Below are 15,000 nucleotides of genomic sequence, written 5' to 3' on the forward strand. Positions count from 1 at the left end.
GATTGTGTTAACATGCACACACACGCACGCACACGTGCACACACACACACACACACACACACACACACACACACACTTTACCTCTTCTTCGGGTGCAATGTCTTTAATGGCTCTGAGGTAGAGTTTGGTCGCCGCAAACATCATCACACAGTTTGGTCGACAGTCGTGATTCAACAGAGACAGACTGTGAGACAGACAGACAACATGACAAATAGAGCTCTATTACTATTTATAATTTCTGTCATATTCAAATTATTGTCACATGTTTATTACATCAGATATGCTAACATTTATCATTTCTATCATAGCCAATAGTCACGTTAAATTATTAATGTCGTTAATCACCATATTCATGTTGAGATTAATCATATCTATGCTACTGTCACCGTGGGGTAGAACAAGTTATAATGTATCTGTTATTATTTATCATCTTATCACCTTTATCATCTACAATTTATATCATATTCAACAACAATCAAGTGTGCGTGTCAGTTTTTGCTGCCATTATGCATGTTTGCAAATATGAAAATGTTTGTATGCTTAGTATGCGTGTGTGTGTGTGTGTGTGTGGTGAGTACCTAATTAGCATACTAATTGGATGAATTAACAACACGCGCGCGTGTGCGCGCACGCACGCACGCACACACACACACACACACACACACACACACACACACACACACACACACACACACACACACACACACACACACACACACACACACACACACACACACACACACACACACACACACACACACACACACACACACACACACACACACACAAACTAACTGTTACAGTGAGAGAGAAATAGGGGGTACTGTACAGTATTTCCTGACTATGGGATGACTGTATTTCCTGACTATGGGATGTATCATGTAACAAATCTCCATCTTGCATCTAGAGGTGTTTCTCAAAAACAGGCAACCCAAAACATCAGTTAACAGACAGATCGCACGCCCACACACACGGGCACGCACACACACACACGCTCGCTCATGGTTTGGTTAAGCCTCTGTGACCATCTGACATCTCAACCTCAGCCAGATATACTCCCTGCATGCCTGCAGTGTGTGTGTGTGTGTGTGTGTGTGTGTGTGTGTGTGTATCCATGCTAACAACATGTTCAGTGACAGGCCAAATCCCTTTGCATTCACACTGGGACACAATACAGGGATTACAGAGCATACCACCAAGCCGTGTGTGTGTGTGTGTGTGTGTGTGTGTGTGTGTGTGTGTGTGTGTGTGTGTGGATTCAAGACTAAGGCGAATGGTAAATTGGACATGTGGCACCTGATACAACAACTGCTGCGCTCAACAACAGCATCCTCATAGATCCGCGTGTCCGTGCATGTGCGACCTACGAGCAGGACGGTGCGCACCATGAACTGTCAATCAAATTGTGTGTGTGTGTGAGAGAGAGGGGGAGAGAGAGAGAGAGTGTGTAGGATGAGGTAGAACACTCAGTTCTACCTCAGTGTTTATTAATGTTTAATGAAATGTTTTCAGAGGATAAATTATTTCACAGGAGCTGTTCCTTCTGTCCAAGAGAGAATGTGACTAGCGTGTGTGCGTGCATGCATGCGTGCGTGCGTGCATGCGTGTGTGTGTGTGTGTGTGTGTGTGTGTGTGTGTGTGTGTGTGTGTGTGTGTGTGTGTTACCTGGGGTACAGTCCCACACCAATCTCCTGTAGTTCTCCATCGCTGATGGTGAAACAGTTACAGGTTACCTAGAAATAGACAATGTGAAGGTCAGACACACCTAGAAATAGACAATGTGAAGGTCAGATACACCTAGAAATAGACAAGGTGAAGGTCAGATACACCTAGAAATAGACAATGTGAAGGTCAGATACACCTAGAAATAGACAAGGTGAAGGTCAGATACACCTAGAAATAGACAAGGTGAAGGTCAGATACACCTAGAAATAGACAAGGTGAAGGTCAGATACACCTAGAAATAGACAAGGTGAAGGTCAGATACACCTAGAAATAGACAAGGTGAAGGTCAGATACACCTAGAAATAGACAATGTGAAGGTCAGATACACCTAGAAATAGACAATGTGAAGGTCAGATACACCTAGAAATAGACAAGGTGAAGGTCAGATACACCTAGAAATAGACAAGGTGAAGGTCAGATACACCTAGAAATAGACAATGTGAAGGTCAGATACACCTAGAAATAGACAATGTGAAGGTCAGATACACCTAGAAATAGACAATGTGAAGGTCAGATAAACCTAGAAATAGACAATGTGAAGGTCAGATACACCTAGAAATATACAAGGGGAAGGTCAGATGCACCTAGAAATAGACAATGTGAAGGTCAGATACACCTAGAAATAGACAATGTGAAGGTCAGATACACCTAGAAATAGACAAGGTGAAGGTCAGATGCACCTAGAAATAGACAATGTGAAGGTCAGATACAATGATCCATGGGTCAGCTCCTCCTGGCTACATGTGTCCTTGGGCAAGACACTGAACCCCAAATTGCTCCTGATGTGCTGGTTGGTGCCTTGAATGGCTTATGCCGCAATCGGTGTATGAATGTGTGTGTGAATGGGTGAATGTAATGCACAATCTATGTAAAGGTGTGTGAATGGGTGAATGTAATGCACAATCTATGTAAAGGTGTGTGAATGTATGGGTGAATGTAATGCACAATCTATGTAAAGGTGTATGAATGTGTGTGTGAATGGGTGAATGTAATGCACAATCTCTGTAAAGGTGTGTGAATGTGTGTGTGTGTGTGTGTGTGTGTGTGTGTGTGTGTGTGTGTGTGTGTGTGTGTGTGTGTGTGTGTGTGTGTGTGTGTGTTTGTGTGTGTGTGTGTGTGTGTGTGTGTGTGTGTGTGTGTGTGTGTGTGTGAATGGGTGAATGTAATGCACAATCTATGTAAAGGTGTGTGAATGTGTGTGTGAATGTAATGCACAATCTATGTAAAGGTGTGTGAATGTGTGTGTGAATGGGTGAATGTAATGCTAAATCTCTGTAAAGGTGTGTGAATGTGTGTGTGTGTGTGTGTGTGTGTGTGTGTGTGTGTGTGTGTGTGTGTGTGTGTGTGTGTGTGTGTGTGTGTGTGTGTGTGTGTGTGTGTGTGTGTGTGTGTGTGTGTGTGTGTGAGAATGGGTGAATGTAATGCGCAATCTATGTAAAGGTGTGTGAATGTGTGTGTGTGTGAATGGGTGAATGTAATGCACAATCTATGTGAAGGTGTGTGAATGTGTGTGTGTGAATGGGTGAATGTAATGCACAATCTATGAAAAGGTGTGTGAATGTGTGTGTGAATGTAATGCACAATCTATGTAAAGGTGTGTGAATGGGTGAATGTAATGCACAATCTATGTAAAGGTGTGTGAATGTGTGTGTGTGTGTGTGTGTGTGTGTGTGTGTGTGTGTGTGTGTGTGTGTGTGTGTGTGTGTGTGTGTGTGTGTGAATGGGTGAATGTAATGCACAATCTATGTAAAGGTGTGTGAATGTGTGTGTGAATGGGTGAATGTAATGCACAATCTATGTAAAGGTGTGTGAATGTGTGTGTGAATGGGTGAATGTAATGCACAATCTATGAAAAGGTGTGTGAATGTGTGTGAATGTAATGCACAATCTATGTAAAGGTGTGTGAATGGGTGAATGTAATGCACAATATATGTAAAGGTGTGTTTATGTGTGTGTGAATGGGTGAATGTAATGCACAATCTATGTAAAGGTGTGTGAATGTGTGTGTGTGTGTGTGTGAATGTAATGCACAATCTATGTAAAGGTGTGTGAATGTGTGTGTGTGAATGTAATGCACAGTCTATGTAAAGGTGTATGAATGTGTGTGTGTGAATGGGTGAATGTAATGCACAGTCTATGTAAAGGTGTGTGAATGTGTGTGTGAATGGTTGAATGTAATGCACAATCTATGTAAAGGCGCTATATAAATGCACCATTTACCATTTACCAATTATGGGCACTTTTATGTATTATGTATTATGTAATTATGTATTTTGCCCGTACACTTCAGGTTTAGCAGCATATAAATATAGCTTAGTTATATAGCTTAGTATACCATGAAATAGGTTTGAAACAAATGTGCACATTCTCATTTTACTCTTGTAAATGACAGTCTTTTAAATGAGCAACTCTCCTGAAATGACTTTCCAAAATGTGTCAAAGTGATTCATACACAGCGAGTGTATGAATACATAGACATTAATATGTGTATGAATACATAGACATTAATATGTGTATGAATACATAGACATTAATATGTGTATGAATACATAGACATTAATATGTGTATGAATACATAGACATTAATATGTGTATGAATACATAGACATTAATATGTGTATGAATACATAGACAGTATAGACATTAATATGTGTACAGTGTACACAGTATTCACATTCCGGAGGAGAGGAGACCAAGATGTGACAGCACTGATACGAGAGCAAACTTCTGTGGAATACAAAATAGATAGTCGCACGCACGCACGCACACACGCACGCACGCACGCACACACACACGCCTCACTGAAGTGTCTCTGTGAAGCAGTGTGACAGCTTCCATACCAAACCACTTCAGAGGAGGTGGAGAGAGAGAGAGAGAGAGAGAGGGGGGGGGGGGGTGCAGCAGAAGAGGATAAGACTGATGGGGGAGAAAGAGGAGGAGGAGCAGGAGATAAAATCAGCAGATAGATGAACTAAGGAGGATGGAGGAGAAGATAGGGAGGGATGGAGGGAGAAGATAGGGAGGGATGGAGGGAGAGGATAGGGAGGGATGGAGGGATGGAGGGATAAAGGGATGCAGGAGGGATGGAGTGATGGAGGGAGGAGATAGGGAGGGGAACAGAAGTGTGTACAAAGTCGTTAGTGAACTCGTTATGCGTGAATGTGAGCAGCAGGGCTCAATTAGAGAGGTGCATCCTGGGAAAACTTGACAGTTCACTTGACAGTTCCACCTCATACAGTATGTGGGTTTGATCAGCTGGATATACAGTAGATATACAGTACTAAGATCTTCATCTCTGACTTCTCACCTGCCTCTCGTTCAAAAATATGAACGCCAGCGATGATCGAGAGATAATATTGAAACGAGAGAAAGGTATAAGCAAAGATATGTCTGTTTTTTCCCCGCTTTACAGAGTAAAAGCCGCCATCTCTTCCAGGCACCTCGAGCTTCTATTTTGAAGGAATCCCGGCACTAATGGAGATCACTGATGTCATCAGTATATATGGCGTCGCCTCTTTTATGCCCATATATGGCTGAGTGATGATGGTGTGACAACACACCTGAGGTCAGGGCTCCAGACTAACGTTTTCACAGGTAGCACTGGTGCCACCTACCTCTTCATTTGGTAGCACCACCAGAAATTAGGTAGCACCATTTTTTTCTTTGTATAGCGTGGTATTATTACATGATCTTATCATGCCCCCACATAGGGCGCCATTTATTTATGTAGTGGTTTCCACCATTAAAGGTTTGAATCATAAAACCCCCTACAAAGGTCACTGTGTAAAAAACAGCAACCTACCTGGTTATACTTCAAAACACTGTAGATGGTTTGAACCCAACACAAACGCGTTGTGAGCTTGTAGATCAGCCATTTTCAGCACACACTTTGTACGACGAAGAATAAATCAGGCATCAGCGCTCTTCACTCACTGGGAGGGAGATTAATGTCTTTTGTTGGCCGATCATCATGTATGGACACAGGCTACCTCCTCGATGCAAACATAACAAGCTTCGGAAGCTATTTTTCGCGGCACATTATATGTTTAATCAAACAACAAGTTTACCTCCTCACTTATTGTTTGGGTCGGGAGCTTACAGTCTATGGTCGGGAGTCGGCTGTCTGTGTAGATCATGACTTATCATCATGCAGTTAGATATGCGCGCTGCGCTCCAGTGAAATTGTACAGCTGAGAAAGATTAGTTAATTTGTGTCGGATAAACTGCGTTCAGACCTGAATATATATTCTCCTCGGTTCGTCCAGTTTGTACCGCGGCAGGTCGCGCTGCGCCTGTTTGCGCAATTATCGTCTTTGCATTGACTTTGCAGGCAGGCAGAGAGAGAGAGAGAGAGAGAGAGAGAAAGAGAGAGAGAGAGAAAGAGAGGGGATTCGATTGAGCCAAAAGAAAGTAATACTTTATTATTGCACTACTAATAGCCGCCCGGCGCCCATGCCTCAGTGTTGAGACGGAGTAAAAATAAATAAATAAACGGATCGTTTTTCTTTCTTTTTTTCGCACATTTCCAAGTATCACCGGTGCGACCTCATTACATTTTAAGTATCACCATAAGAAATTAAGTCGCATATGCGACCTAATAGGTCGCATATGCGACCTAATAGGTCACACGCTGGAGCCCTGCCTGAGGTTAGAAAACACACTCCATATTTGGGCGTAGCGGCATTGGGAACTCCTTATATGGTTACGGCTGAGTCATGATGACATGAGTGACAACAGAGGTCCAGCCCTTAATACTATTCTAGGATATGATGACACTGATCAGTCCGATAGAATATCAGTAACTGTCGTTATATCTGTTGTTCATAAACGCACCCAAACATCTTTGTTAAATGAAATGGAAATATGAAAATGTGGTTAACACAGAAGTACAGTCCCTACACACACACACACACACACACACACACACACTAGAGACCAGGAAACAATATCCGGTTCTATTACACAGCCTAGGGCTAAGTGTGTGTGTGTGTGTGTGTGTGTGTGTGTGTGTGTGTGTGTGTGTGTGTGTGTGTGTGTGTGTGGATGGTGATGACATCATGAATGGTGATTGGTTCCATGGTGATGACCAATCAAGGCGAAAAAGTGCTTTTGTGGTGTTGGCACACACTCACACTCACACACACACACTCACACTCACACACACACACACACACAAGCTCAACATAACCTCATAACAACCTCATTCTGTTTACTCCCAGTGGCCAACAACAGAATCATTTATATACGATGTCCAGCTGGGTCAAAACCACGCACGCGCGCACACACACACACACACACACACACACACACACACACACACACACACACACACACACACACACACACACACACACACACACACACACACACACACACACACACACACACACACACACACACACACACACACACACACACGAGAGGAGCGAGAGTTGCGTATAGTAAAATGGTCTATCACACATTTTATGGCTACTCTTGACATTAAATACCTACTTTAATAATGTAGTCATACGTTTCTCAATCTCTGTGGACCCCTTGGTTCTCTCCCCCCCCTTTGTTTCTGTGTGTGTGTGTGTGTGTGTGTGTGTGTGTGTGTGTGCACGTGTGCGTGCGTGCGTGTGCATGTTAACACAATCGGTGCCGGATGTTCTTCATGGCTGCTTTTACTCTGAAACCCTGGTACCGGAAACAATCTGCTAGCTTACATTGCTAGCTTACATTGCGATCGTTTTAATTTATACGATATATGATCCAAAAAGCGTTCATATTTTGCGGGAGAGACAGATGAGGAGCCGAAATGAAGCGCCAGCATATCGATCCGTTCAAAACGGAGTGTGTGTGTGTGTGTGTGTGTGTGTGTGTGTGTGTGTGTGTGTGTGTGTGTGTTTCTATAGCTTTTATCTCTCATAAAACAAAAACAAGGAAAACTATTTAAAGGACCTAAAAGAAATGCACATCAGCACCCCCACCACCTCAGGACATTGTGGTACTGCAGCTAAAACAGCTTCAGAAGCAAACTAGATAAAGTGCCCCTCGGGGCACAGGTCTCCACCAGGCCAGGGCAGGTTGTGGCCTCCTGGTGGCGCTATAATAGGACAGGTCTCCACCAGGCCAGGGCAGGTTGTGGCCTCCTGGTGGCGCTATAATAGGACAGGTCTCCACCAGGCCAGGGCAGGTTGTGGCCTCCTGGTGGCGCTATAATAGGACAGGTCTCCACCAGGGCAGGTCAGGTTGTGGCCTCCTGGTGGCGCTATAACAGGACAGGTCTCCACCAGGGCAGGTCAGGTTGTGGCCTCCTGGTGGCGCTATAATAGGACAGGTCTCCACCAGGCCAGGTCAGCTTGTGGCCTCCTGGTGGCGCTATAATAGGACAGGTCTCCACCAGGCCAGGTCAGGTTGTGGCCTCCTGGTGGCGCTATAATAGGACAGGTCTCCACCAGGGCAGGTCAGGTTGTGGCCTCCTGGTGGTGCTATAAAAGGCCAATGTGAAAAGGATGACATTTCTTCTAATGCCTTTGATGGCAATTAGATCATTTGAGGCATTTTGTTCAAAAATCCCCCTGTTGGTGGCGCTATAACAGGCCAATGTGAAAAAGGTGGGATATATTCCTCAGCCTAGTAGGAAAGTGTGCGAAAGATTGCACAAAGATTGCATGCTGCGTTCATGATTAGAGGCTTTTTGTTCAAAACAGGCCAAACGCGCAAACTTTGAAAGCCAATGTTAGCCAATTAGGATGGAATATGAAATATCGGACAGATCCGTCTTGAACACATGACTATAGAGATACTGTGTAACGATTTGCGGGATCTTTGGACATAATCTGGAGGAGTAATAACAAAAAATGAAGATAATTGCTGTTTACAACCTCAGGGACTGTGTGTGTGTGTGTGTGTGTGTGTGTGTGTGTGTGTGTGTGTGTGTGTGTGTGTGTGTGTGTGTGTGTGTGTGTGTGTGTGTGTGTGTGTGTGTGTGTGTGTATGTGTGTGTGTGTGTGTGTGTGTGTGTACATGGAATCTTCTTTGATTTAAAACACACCGTTTCCTAGAGAGAGAAACGATTCCTCAGGGCGTGTGTGTGTGTGTGTGTGTGTGTGTGCGTGTGCTATAGTGATAAAGTACGGCTTGGTCCAATGGAAATTACCCTCATCCATCTCCCTCTCCACCGCACGCACGCACGCACACACACACACACACACACACACACACACACACACACACACACACACACACACACACACACACACACACACACACACACACACACACACACACACACACACACACACACACACACGTCACTCCTTCCACTTTGAAGTGTTTCTCGTCAGTTGTTCAATTAGAAAATACATCAATCCCAACCGGTTTAGGGTTAGCTAACCCAACCCTAAACCCAACCGGTAGCGAAGCTAAAAACCAATGAACACAATAAATGCTATGTATCACGTGATGACTAAAACTAAGACTAAATTTCGTCAACAAATAAAAACTAGACTTAAATGTTAGGGAGGGACTAGTGGACAAGAGATCCAGTTTTATGCTAGGTTGCATGCTGATAATAGCAGATATACAATCTTTGTAGATTGTAGATCGATAGTTACGTATGTAACTACGGTTCTATGAGTCCTGAATGACCGCCAGAGGCGGTGCTTTAAGCACTGAATACGTCCCTTCGCGCATGCGCAGTCGAGTATTTTATACCAACAATGTCGGTTGACCCCGTGATGACCCGGAGTCGTCTATAACTTCCGGCAGTCATCCGGGGCTCAGTCCCTACAGAATCTTCTCGCGAGAACACGAGGATTCTGAGTGACAAGAGTGCCTCTGGCGGTCATTCAGGACTCATAGAACCGTAGTTACATACGTAACTATCGTTCTATTTCGTCCCTGCTGACCGCCAGAGGCGGTGCTTTAAGCACTGAATGACTTATACCAGCCAAGTCACGAGGAATCCTGATTACAGACCTCAAAGGGTAGAACCGGAGGATTCGGGGAAGAGGGCCACGTCCACTGGGTGGGGAGTGGCAACATTCACCCTGTAGTACCTTGAGAAAGTGCCTGCCGAAGCCCATGAGGCGGCGGCACAAATGTCCTCCAAGGGCACCCCTCTCATGGCAGCCCATGATGTGGAAATGCTCCTTGTAGAGTGGCACCGTACCCCTGATGGTACGGGGAGGTTACTTGCCTCATAGGCGTGGCTGATTGTGTCTACAATCCAGTGGGACAGGCGCTGCTTGGAGGGAGCGCCGCCTTTGTTCACACCACTATGGCAAAAGAACAGCTGCTCTGCTCGCCTGATGCGTGCAGTAGCTTCAATGTAGGCTCTCAGGGCCCGGACTGGGCACAACAGCTCCAGTTTGTCTGTCAGCTCCCCAGGTGGGGGGTTGAATCGAGCCAGCCTGATAGGCCGGTTGAGGTGAGCCTGCGACAGCACCTTCGGGAGGAATGCTATGTTTGGCCACAGCGTGACCCCCGAGCCGTCTGCGTTCCACCTCAGACATGATTCGCTGACTGACAGAGCGTGCAGTTCACTGACGCGCTTTGCCAATGTAATGGCCAGGAGAAGGGCTGTCTTGCATGACACCCACTTCAGCTCTGCCTGTGCCAAGGGTTCGAAGGTAGGCCCGCACAGGGCGTCCAGTACCCGGTTAAGGTCCCATGAGTATGAGAATGTGTGCTATAGAGCGGAGCGCACCACTTGCCGCTCCAGCACATTGCCGTGTTCGGCCCAGTAGACTGGCATAAACTTCATATGGGTCCCATCAGATTCAAGACATGTCGACACCCGTCTGTCTTGCGTCACGAGGAAGTATGTAGATCGGACTTCCCTTAGTGTGACTGAGGATATACAGCCTCTGTTGCGCCCTTGGGCAGGAGGACACATCACTCCTGGTCTGATAGTAGGGCTCTCGTCATGTTGCTGATAATGGCCATTTTGACCCGCCGGATATGGGGGGCTGGCGTCAGAAGGCACTGCACAGCCCGGAAAGTCACAGTCACAGTCAGGTCCCTGCGTGGGACGCCAGGGAACACGCTGGCCTCTAGTGTGGGCCGGCGGTGATACGCGAGCTCCGAGGGCAGTCAAGATGATTTCATCAATGTTGGAGCTCGGCCCTTTGGGAGGCGGGATGTGTCGTAGGCCTGCAAGCTGCAGCCTGGTCTTCCCCCCCTGGATGGTTCGCTCCGGTGATTCTCGCCCGGCTGAACCACCTAGTGCTCCTGGCTCCTCAGGGAGACTACGGAGAGTTGGCCTAGGCTCATTAGTCAAGCTTGACTGTGAAAACCCGACTTGGCGACGGGCTAGAGATACGATGGACATCAGCCGCCCACGCTCTGAGGACATGACGCCAATGCCTCCAGTGACACACCAAAGGTGACTGAGCCAGTATTAACGTTGCCACTATTAAGTGTGAACGGGAGGCCCCAGTGAGCAGGTTGTCTGTGCTCCTGCACTGGGGTCGAGGTCACCTAGCGTTCTGCCGCCGGGCCTCGTTGGGGAACACAATGAGGGATGCAATGACAGGCTTGGTGGCTGGCATGTAACCCAGGCCAGCCCTTATCGCCTTGTGCGTTCAAATCTATTAAAGTGTCACGTCGCAACGGGTTGTCTCAGGACACTTTTCCCAATCAGGGCAGGGCTGCCAGGATTTCACCATCGGTATAGAGATGGGAGAGGGCCCTGATCGTTCGCCCGGCAGGCCTGTAGCTGTCTCAGGTACAGGCGTGGGGGACGGCGAAGACAGCAAGAAGAAGGCGCTTGGAGGAGCCGACTGCCTGCTTTAGTATGCGTTCCACGGCTATGCGCATGAGCTGAGAAGTGGGAGGCCGGCTCTGATGCCTGGGAGGCACCGCCTTCTGCATCTTCCTCATAGTCATGGAAGTGCGTAGCTTAAGCTGTCGGGGAGAGCACATCAACCTCGAGTCAGTTGTGGCATCGGAGAGGTAGGCGCTTCGGCACCCTCCGAGGTGCCTAGGTGTTATCTGAAGTGAGCATGGCCCTCATGCGGGCCAACTCTGCAGATAGCTGAGCCCTCTCGGATCTGCTGTAGTCAGCGGTCAGACCTTTTCCTCCTGGCACACGGGGCAGGACCAAGGTCGGCTCACGGCTGAAGGAGAGCTTCACACGAGGTACAAAAGTGGGAGCTCTCCATTGTGGTGGCACCGGTTACTCTGGACCGGCCGGTGCACACAAGTCCCAACTAGCCCAGGGCGCGGACGCTACTGGTTGCTAGGTGTTGGCCATATGCTTGAGGGAGCGCATACGCTGTCTGTACCAGCAGAGGCTTTCGAGGTACGAAAGTGGGTGCTCTCCGTTGTGGTGGCACCGGTTCCTTTGGACCGGCCGGTGCACACCAGTCCCAACTAGCCCAGGGCGCGGACGCTACTGGTTTGCTAGGTGTTGGCCATATGCTTTAACTTAGATCGGCATATAATGACTTAATCGAAAAACTGAATGCTGCTATACCTGCCGCAGCATGTGAATATGCATTTACGTTTATGCAAATGCTCATTGCAGCACTTTGAGATTCAACCAGATGTAAAGTGCATCATAGAAACAGCACACAAACGTTGCTGTTAGATAGACTGTGCGACCTGCATGGTCGCGGTGGGGGAGGGGAGCTTTACGCTACCTGTACCCCCGGCGGAGGCTTACTTATAATTTATGATAATAAAGTAGCCTTCAGTCAAGGTTTGGACGCTGCTATGAAGCAGCTGTAGTGTTTCCTATGTGACCGTTTATCACGGCTCTATGATGCTTATCCAAACTCCAGTGCATTATTATTTATGTTTGCTAGTCCAGAGCGAAACAAAAGACACTTCCAATACACTAGTCACGTGTGCACTACTACGCATTCATGCTGGGAGGAGGGAGCGCTACCGCTGCCTACCCCAGCCAGGTTCGGTTAAATAAACCGACACAAGCTAGTTTTGGAGAAAAGGCTACAACCGATAGCTCCACCGATAGGGGCCACCTGCTGAAGGAAGGGAGCGCGTACGCTGCCTGTATCAGCTGCAGCTAATGAACATAACAAGCTATACACCAATAGCTGTTAATAAATGCTTGAGCTAACAAACGATTAGTAGTAAGTAACATCAAGCTGGCCGTATGCTGGAGGAGCGGAGCGCATACGCTGCCTGCCCTGTACCAGCTGGGCCAACAAACAGTAAGGCAAGCTATATACAGATAGCTTTTTTATCTTCAATAGTATAATAAGCGCTTGGGCTACAACTACAGGTAGCAGCGCCAGTTAGAGAGCTATGCTGGAGACCAGCTAGGCTACTAAAAAACAAGACAAGCTATAGCCTGTTCATAAACAGCTTTAACTTTAAGCTACTGGTAGCAGCTGTGAGCTACGCTGTCAGCAGCGCCAGATACTCTGTGCTGGGGACCAGCTGGGCTAATAGGACCTACAGGTACCCAGGGGCACTAATCCGACCTGTGGGAACAAACCAGGTTGCACCCACTGTATATGCAAAAAACTGTTAATGGAGCTTTGAGCTCCAGACATACTGGTAGCAGCTTCAGCTAGGCCCACTACTGGGGGCCAGCTGGGTTAACAACCAGACAGGCTATGTACACCAGTAGCTGTTAATACTATTTTGCTACAAACTATACTGGTAGCAACATCAATACCCTGGGAGGACGCAGGAAGCTGCTCCTGTACCGGGCTGATAACAACAACAATACAGCTATTCGCAAAAGCAGTTAAGCTTGAATGCTGCCAATATCGGTATATGGCTTTGGCCAGCAAGGCTCTTGCCATCACCAGCAGGGGCTAAACAAAGCTTAAAAAGTAGCGTGTTTAACAAACGAAGGTAATATGACAGTGTTCTTATCCTTCGGCAAGTCTTATAGTCGCTTATAATAAGCGCTAGCGTTCACAGTCGAACAGACCTCGTATGCAGAGCAGGGAGGCGGCGCGAACGCAGCCTTTACCCACACACAGGAGGTTATGCCATGATAAGTATATGATATCATATGAACGTCTGTTTAGCGGGGATAGCGCCGCTTTAAACGATAACGTACCTTCTGTCCGGGGAGGGTTTTGTTAGCCTTCATTACCGGCGAGAGAGATTGGACGCTCCTGCGTCCACGTGACATGGGTTGTCACCGAGTGCCTCCCTCAGATGTTGGGGGCCAAGGCACCCAGGGCAGAGGTCATGCCCATCCTCTGGCCGCAGAGGAGCCTGGCAGGAGGTGCACAGGTGGTGGCGGGGTTCGTCCATTGGAAACCCGCAGATGTAGCCCAGAGCGCGGACGCTAGTGGTCGCTAGGGGTGGAGCCGTAAACTGGTAGGAAGGGAGCGCGGACGCTGCCTGTGCCAGTAGAGGCTACTGTAGCTGCTAAAGGCCGCTTAGCTGGAGGGAGGGGGCGCGCACGCCGCCTATGCCAGGTAAGGGGTGCTCTAGCAGAGACCAGTATATATGATATATATATAATGATATAGTTATATATATATAATTTCAGAAAAACCAACCTATAAAGTGGCAATGGCTCTGTGCCGAAATTAAAGTACACTATTTGAGAACAAGTGACTAAATCAGTCAAGCCAATTCATATAACCGGGGTTACTGACGTAACCTCGCGGTGGTGCTATATAGCTGGCCAGTGCCAGCAAAGACTCATTCAGAGAGGCAGAGTAATATAGCAGTAAATAAGTACACTTATAAGTAGTATAAGTAGTATAAGTATAAGTAGTAAGCAAATAATAATAGCGTCGACTCACGTGCTGGGAGCGGGTAGCGCTAACGCTTGCCGTCACCAGCACTGCGGCGCAGCCTTCGTGGGAAAACAAGACAGCGTAAGCTGTCAAAGAGAACGAGCTATCCGTTCAACTTTGACGGGTGCTAAACGGGACACTCAGGTCGCCGTTTGTAGCACGCGGCGGTGCTATATAGCCGGCCAGTGCCAGCAAAGACTCGCTCAGAGAGGCAGAGTAATATAGCAGTAGATAAGTACACTTATAAGTATAAGTAGTATAAGTATAAGTAGTATAGGTAAGTAGTAAACAAATAATACTAGCGTCGACTCACGTGCTGGGAGCGGGTAGTGCTAACGCTTGCCGTCACCAGCACTGCGGCGCAGCCTTCGTGGGAAAACAAGACAGCGTAAGCTGTCAAAGAGAACGAGCTATCCGTTCAACTTTGACGGGTGCTAAAACGGGACGCTCAGGTCGCCGTTTGTAGCACGCAACCGTGTGTGTTGCAGGGAAGCAGCGCGCACGCAGCCTATGCGAACAGGGGTTGTCTGCTTACCTTGTTCCCACGGGGAAAGAA

At 47.3% G+C, this 15,000-nt stretch overlaps 1 protein-coding gene across 1 annotated transcript in view; it reads right to left on the reverse strand.

Annotated features, from left to right (window-relative positions):
• smyd3 (SET and MYND domain containing 3) overlaps positions 1-15,000 on the reverse strand; it is a 40,645-nt gene that overhangs the window by 12,415 nt on the left and 13,230 nt on the right. The window contains exons 6-7 of the mRNA XM_083791729.1: positions 1,666-1,733; positions 82-184 (exon numbers count right to left, since the gene is read on the reverse strand). Of these exons, the coding sequence (XP_083647855.1) occupies positions 82-184; positions 1,666-1,733 (171 nt within the window). The remainder of the gene's footprint in view (positions 1-81; positions 185-1,665; positions 1,734-15,000) is intronic.

The sequence above is a fragment of the Protomyctophum parallelum genome, assembly GCF_964188405.1.
Source record: "Protomyctophum parallelum genome assembly, chromosome: 2".
Taxonomy (NCBI): Eukaryota; Metazoa; Chordata; class Actinopteri; order Myctophiformes; family Myctophidae; genus Protomyctophum; species Protomyctophum parallelum.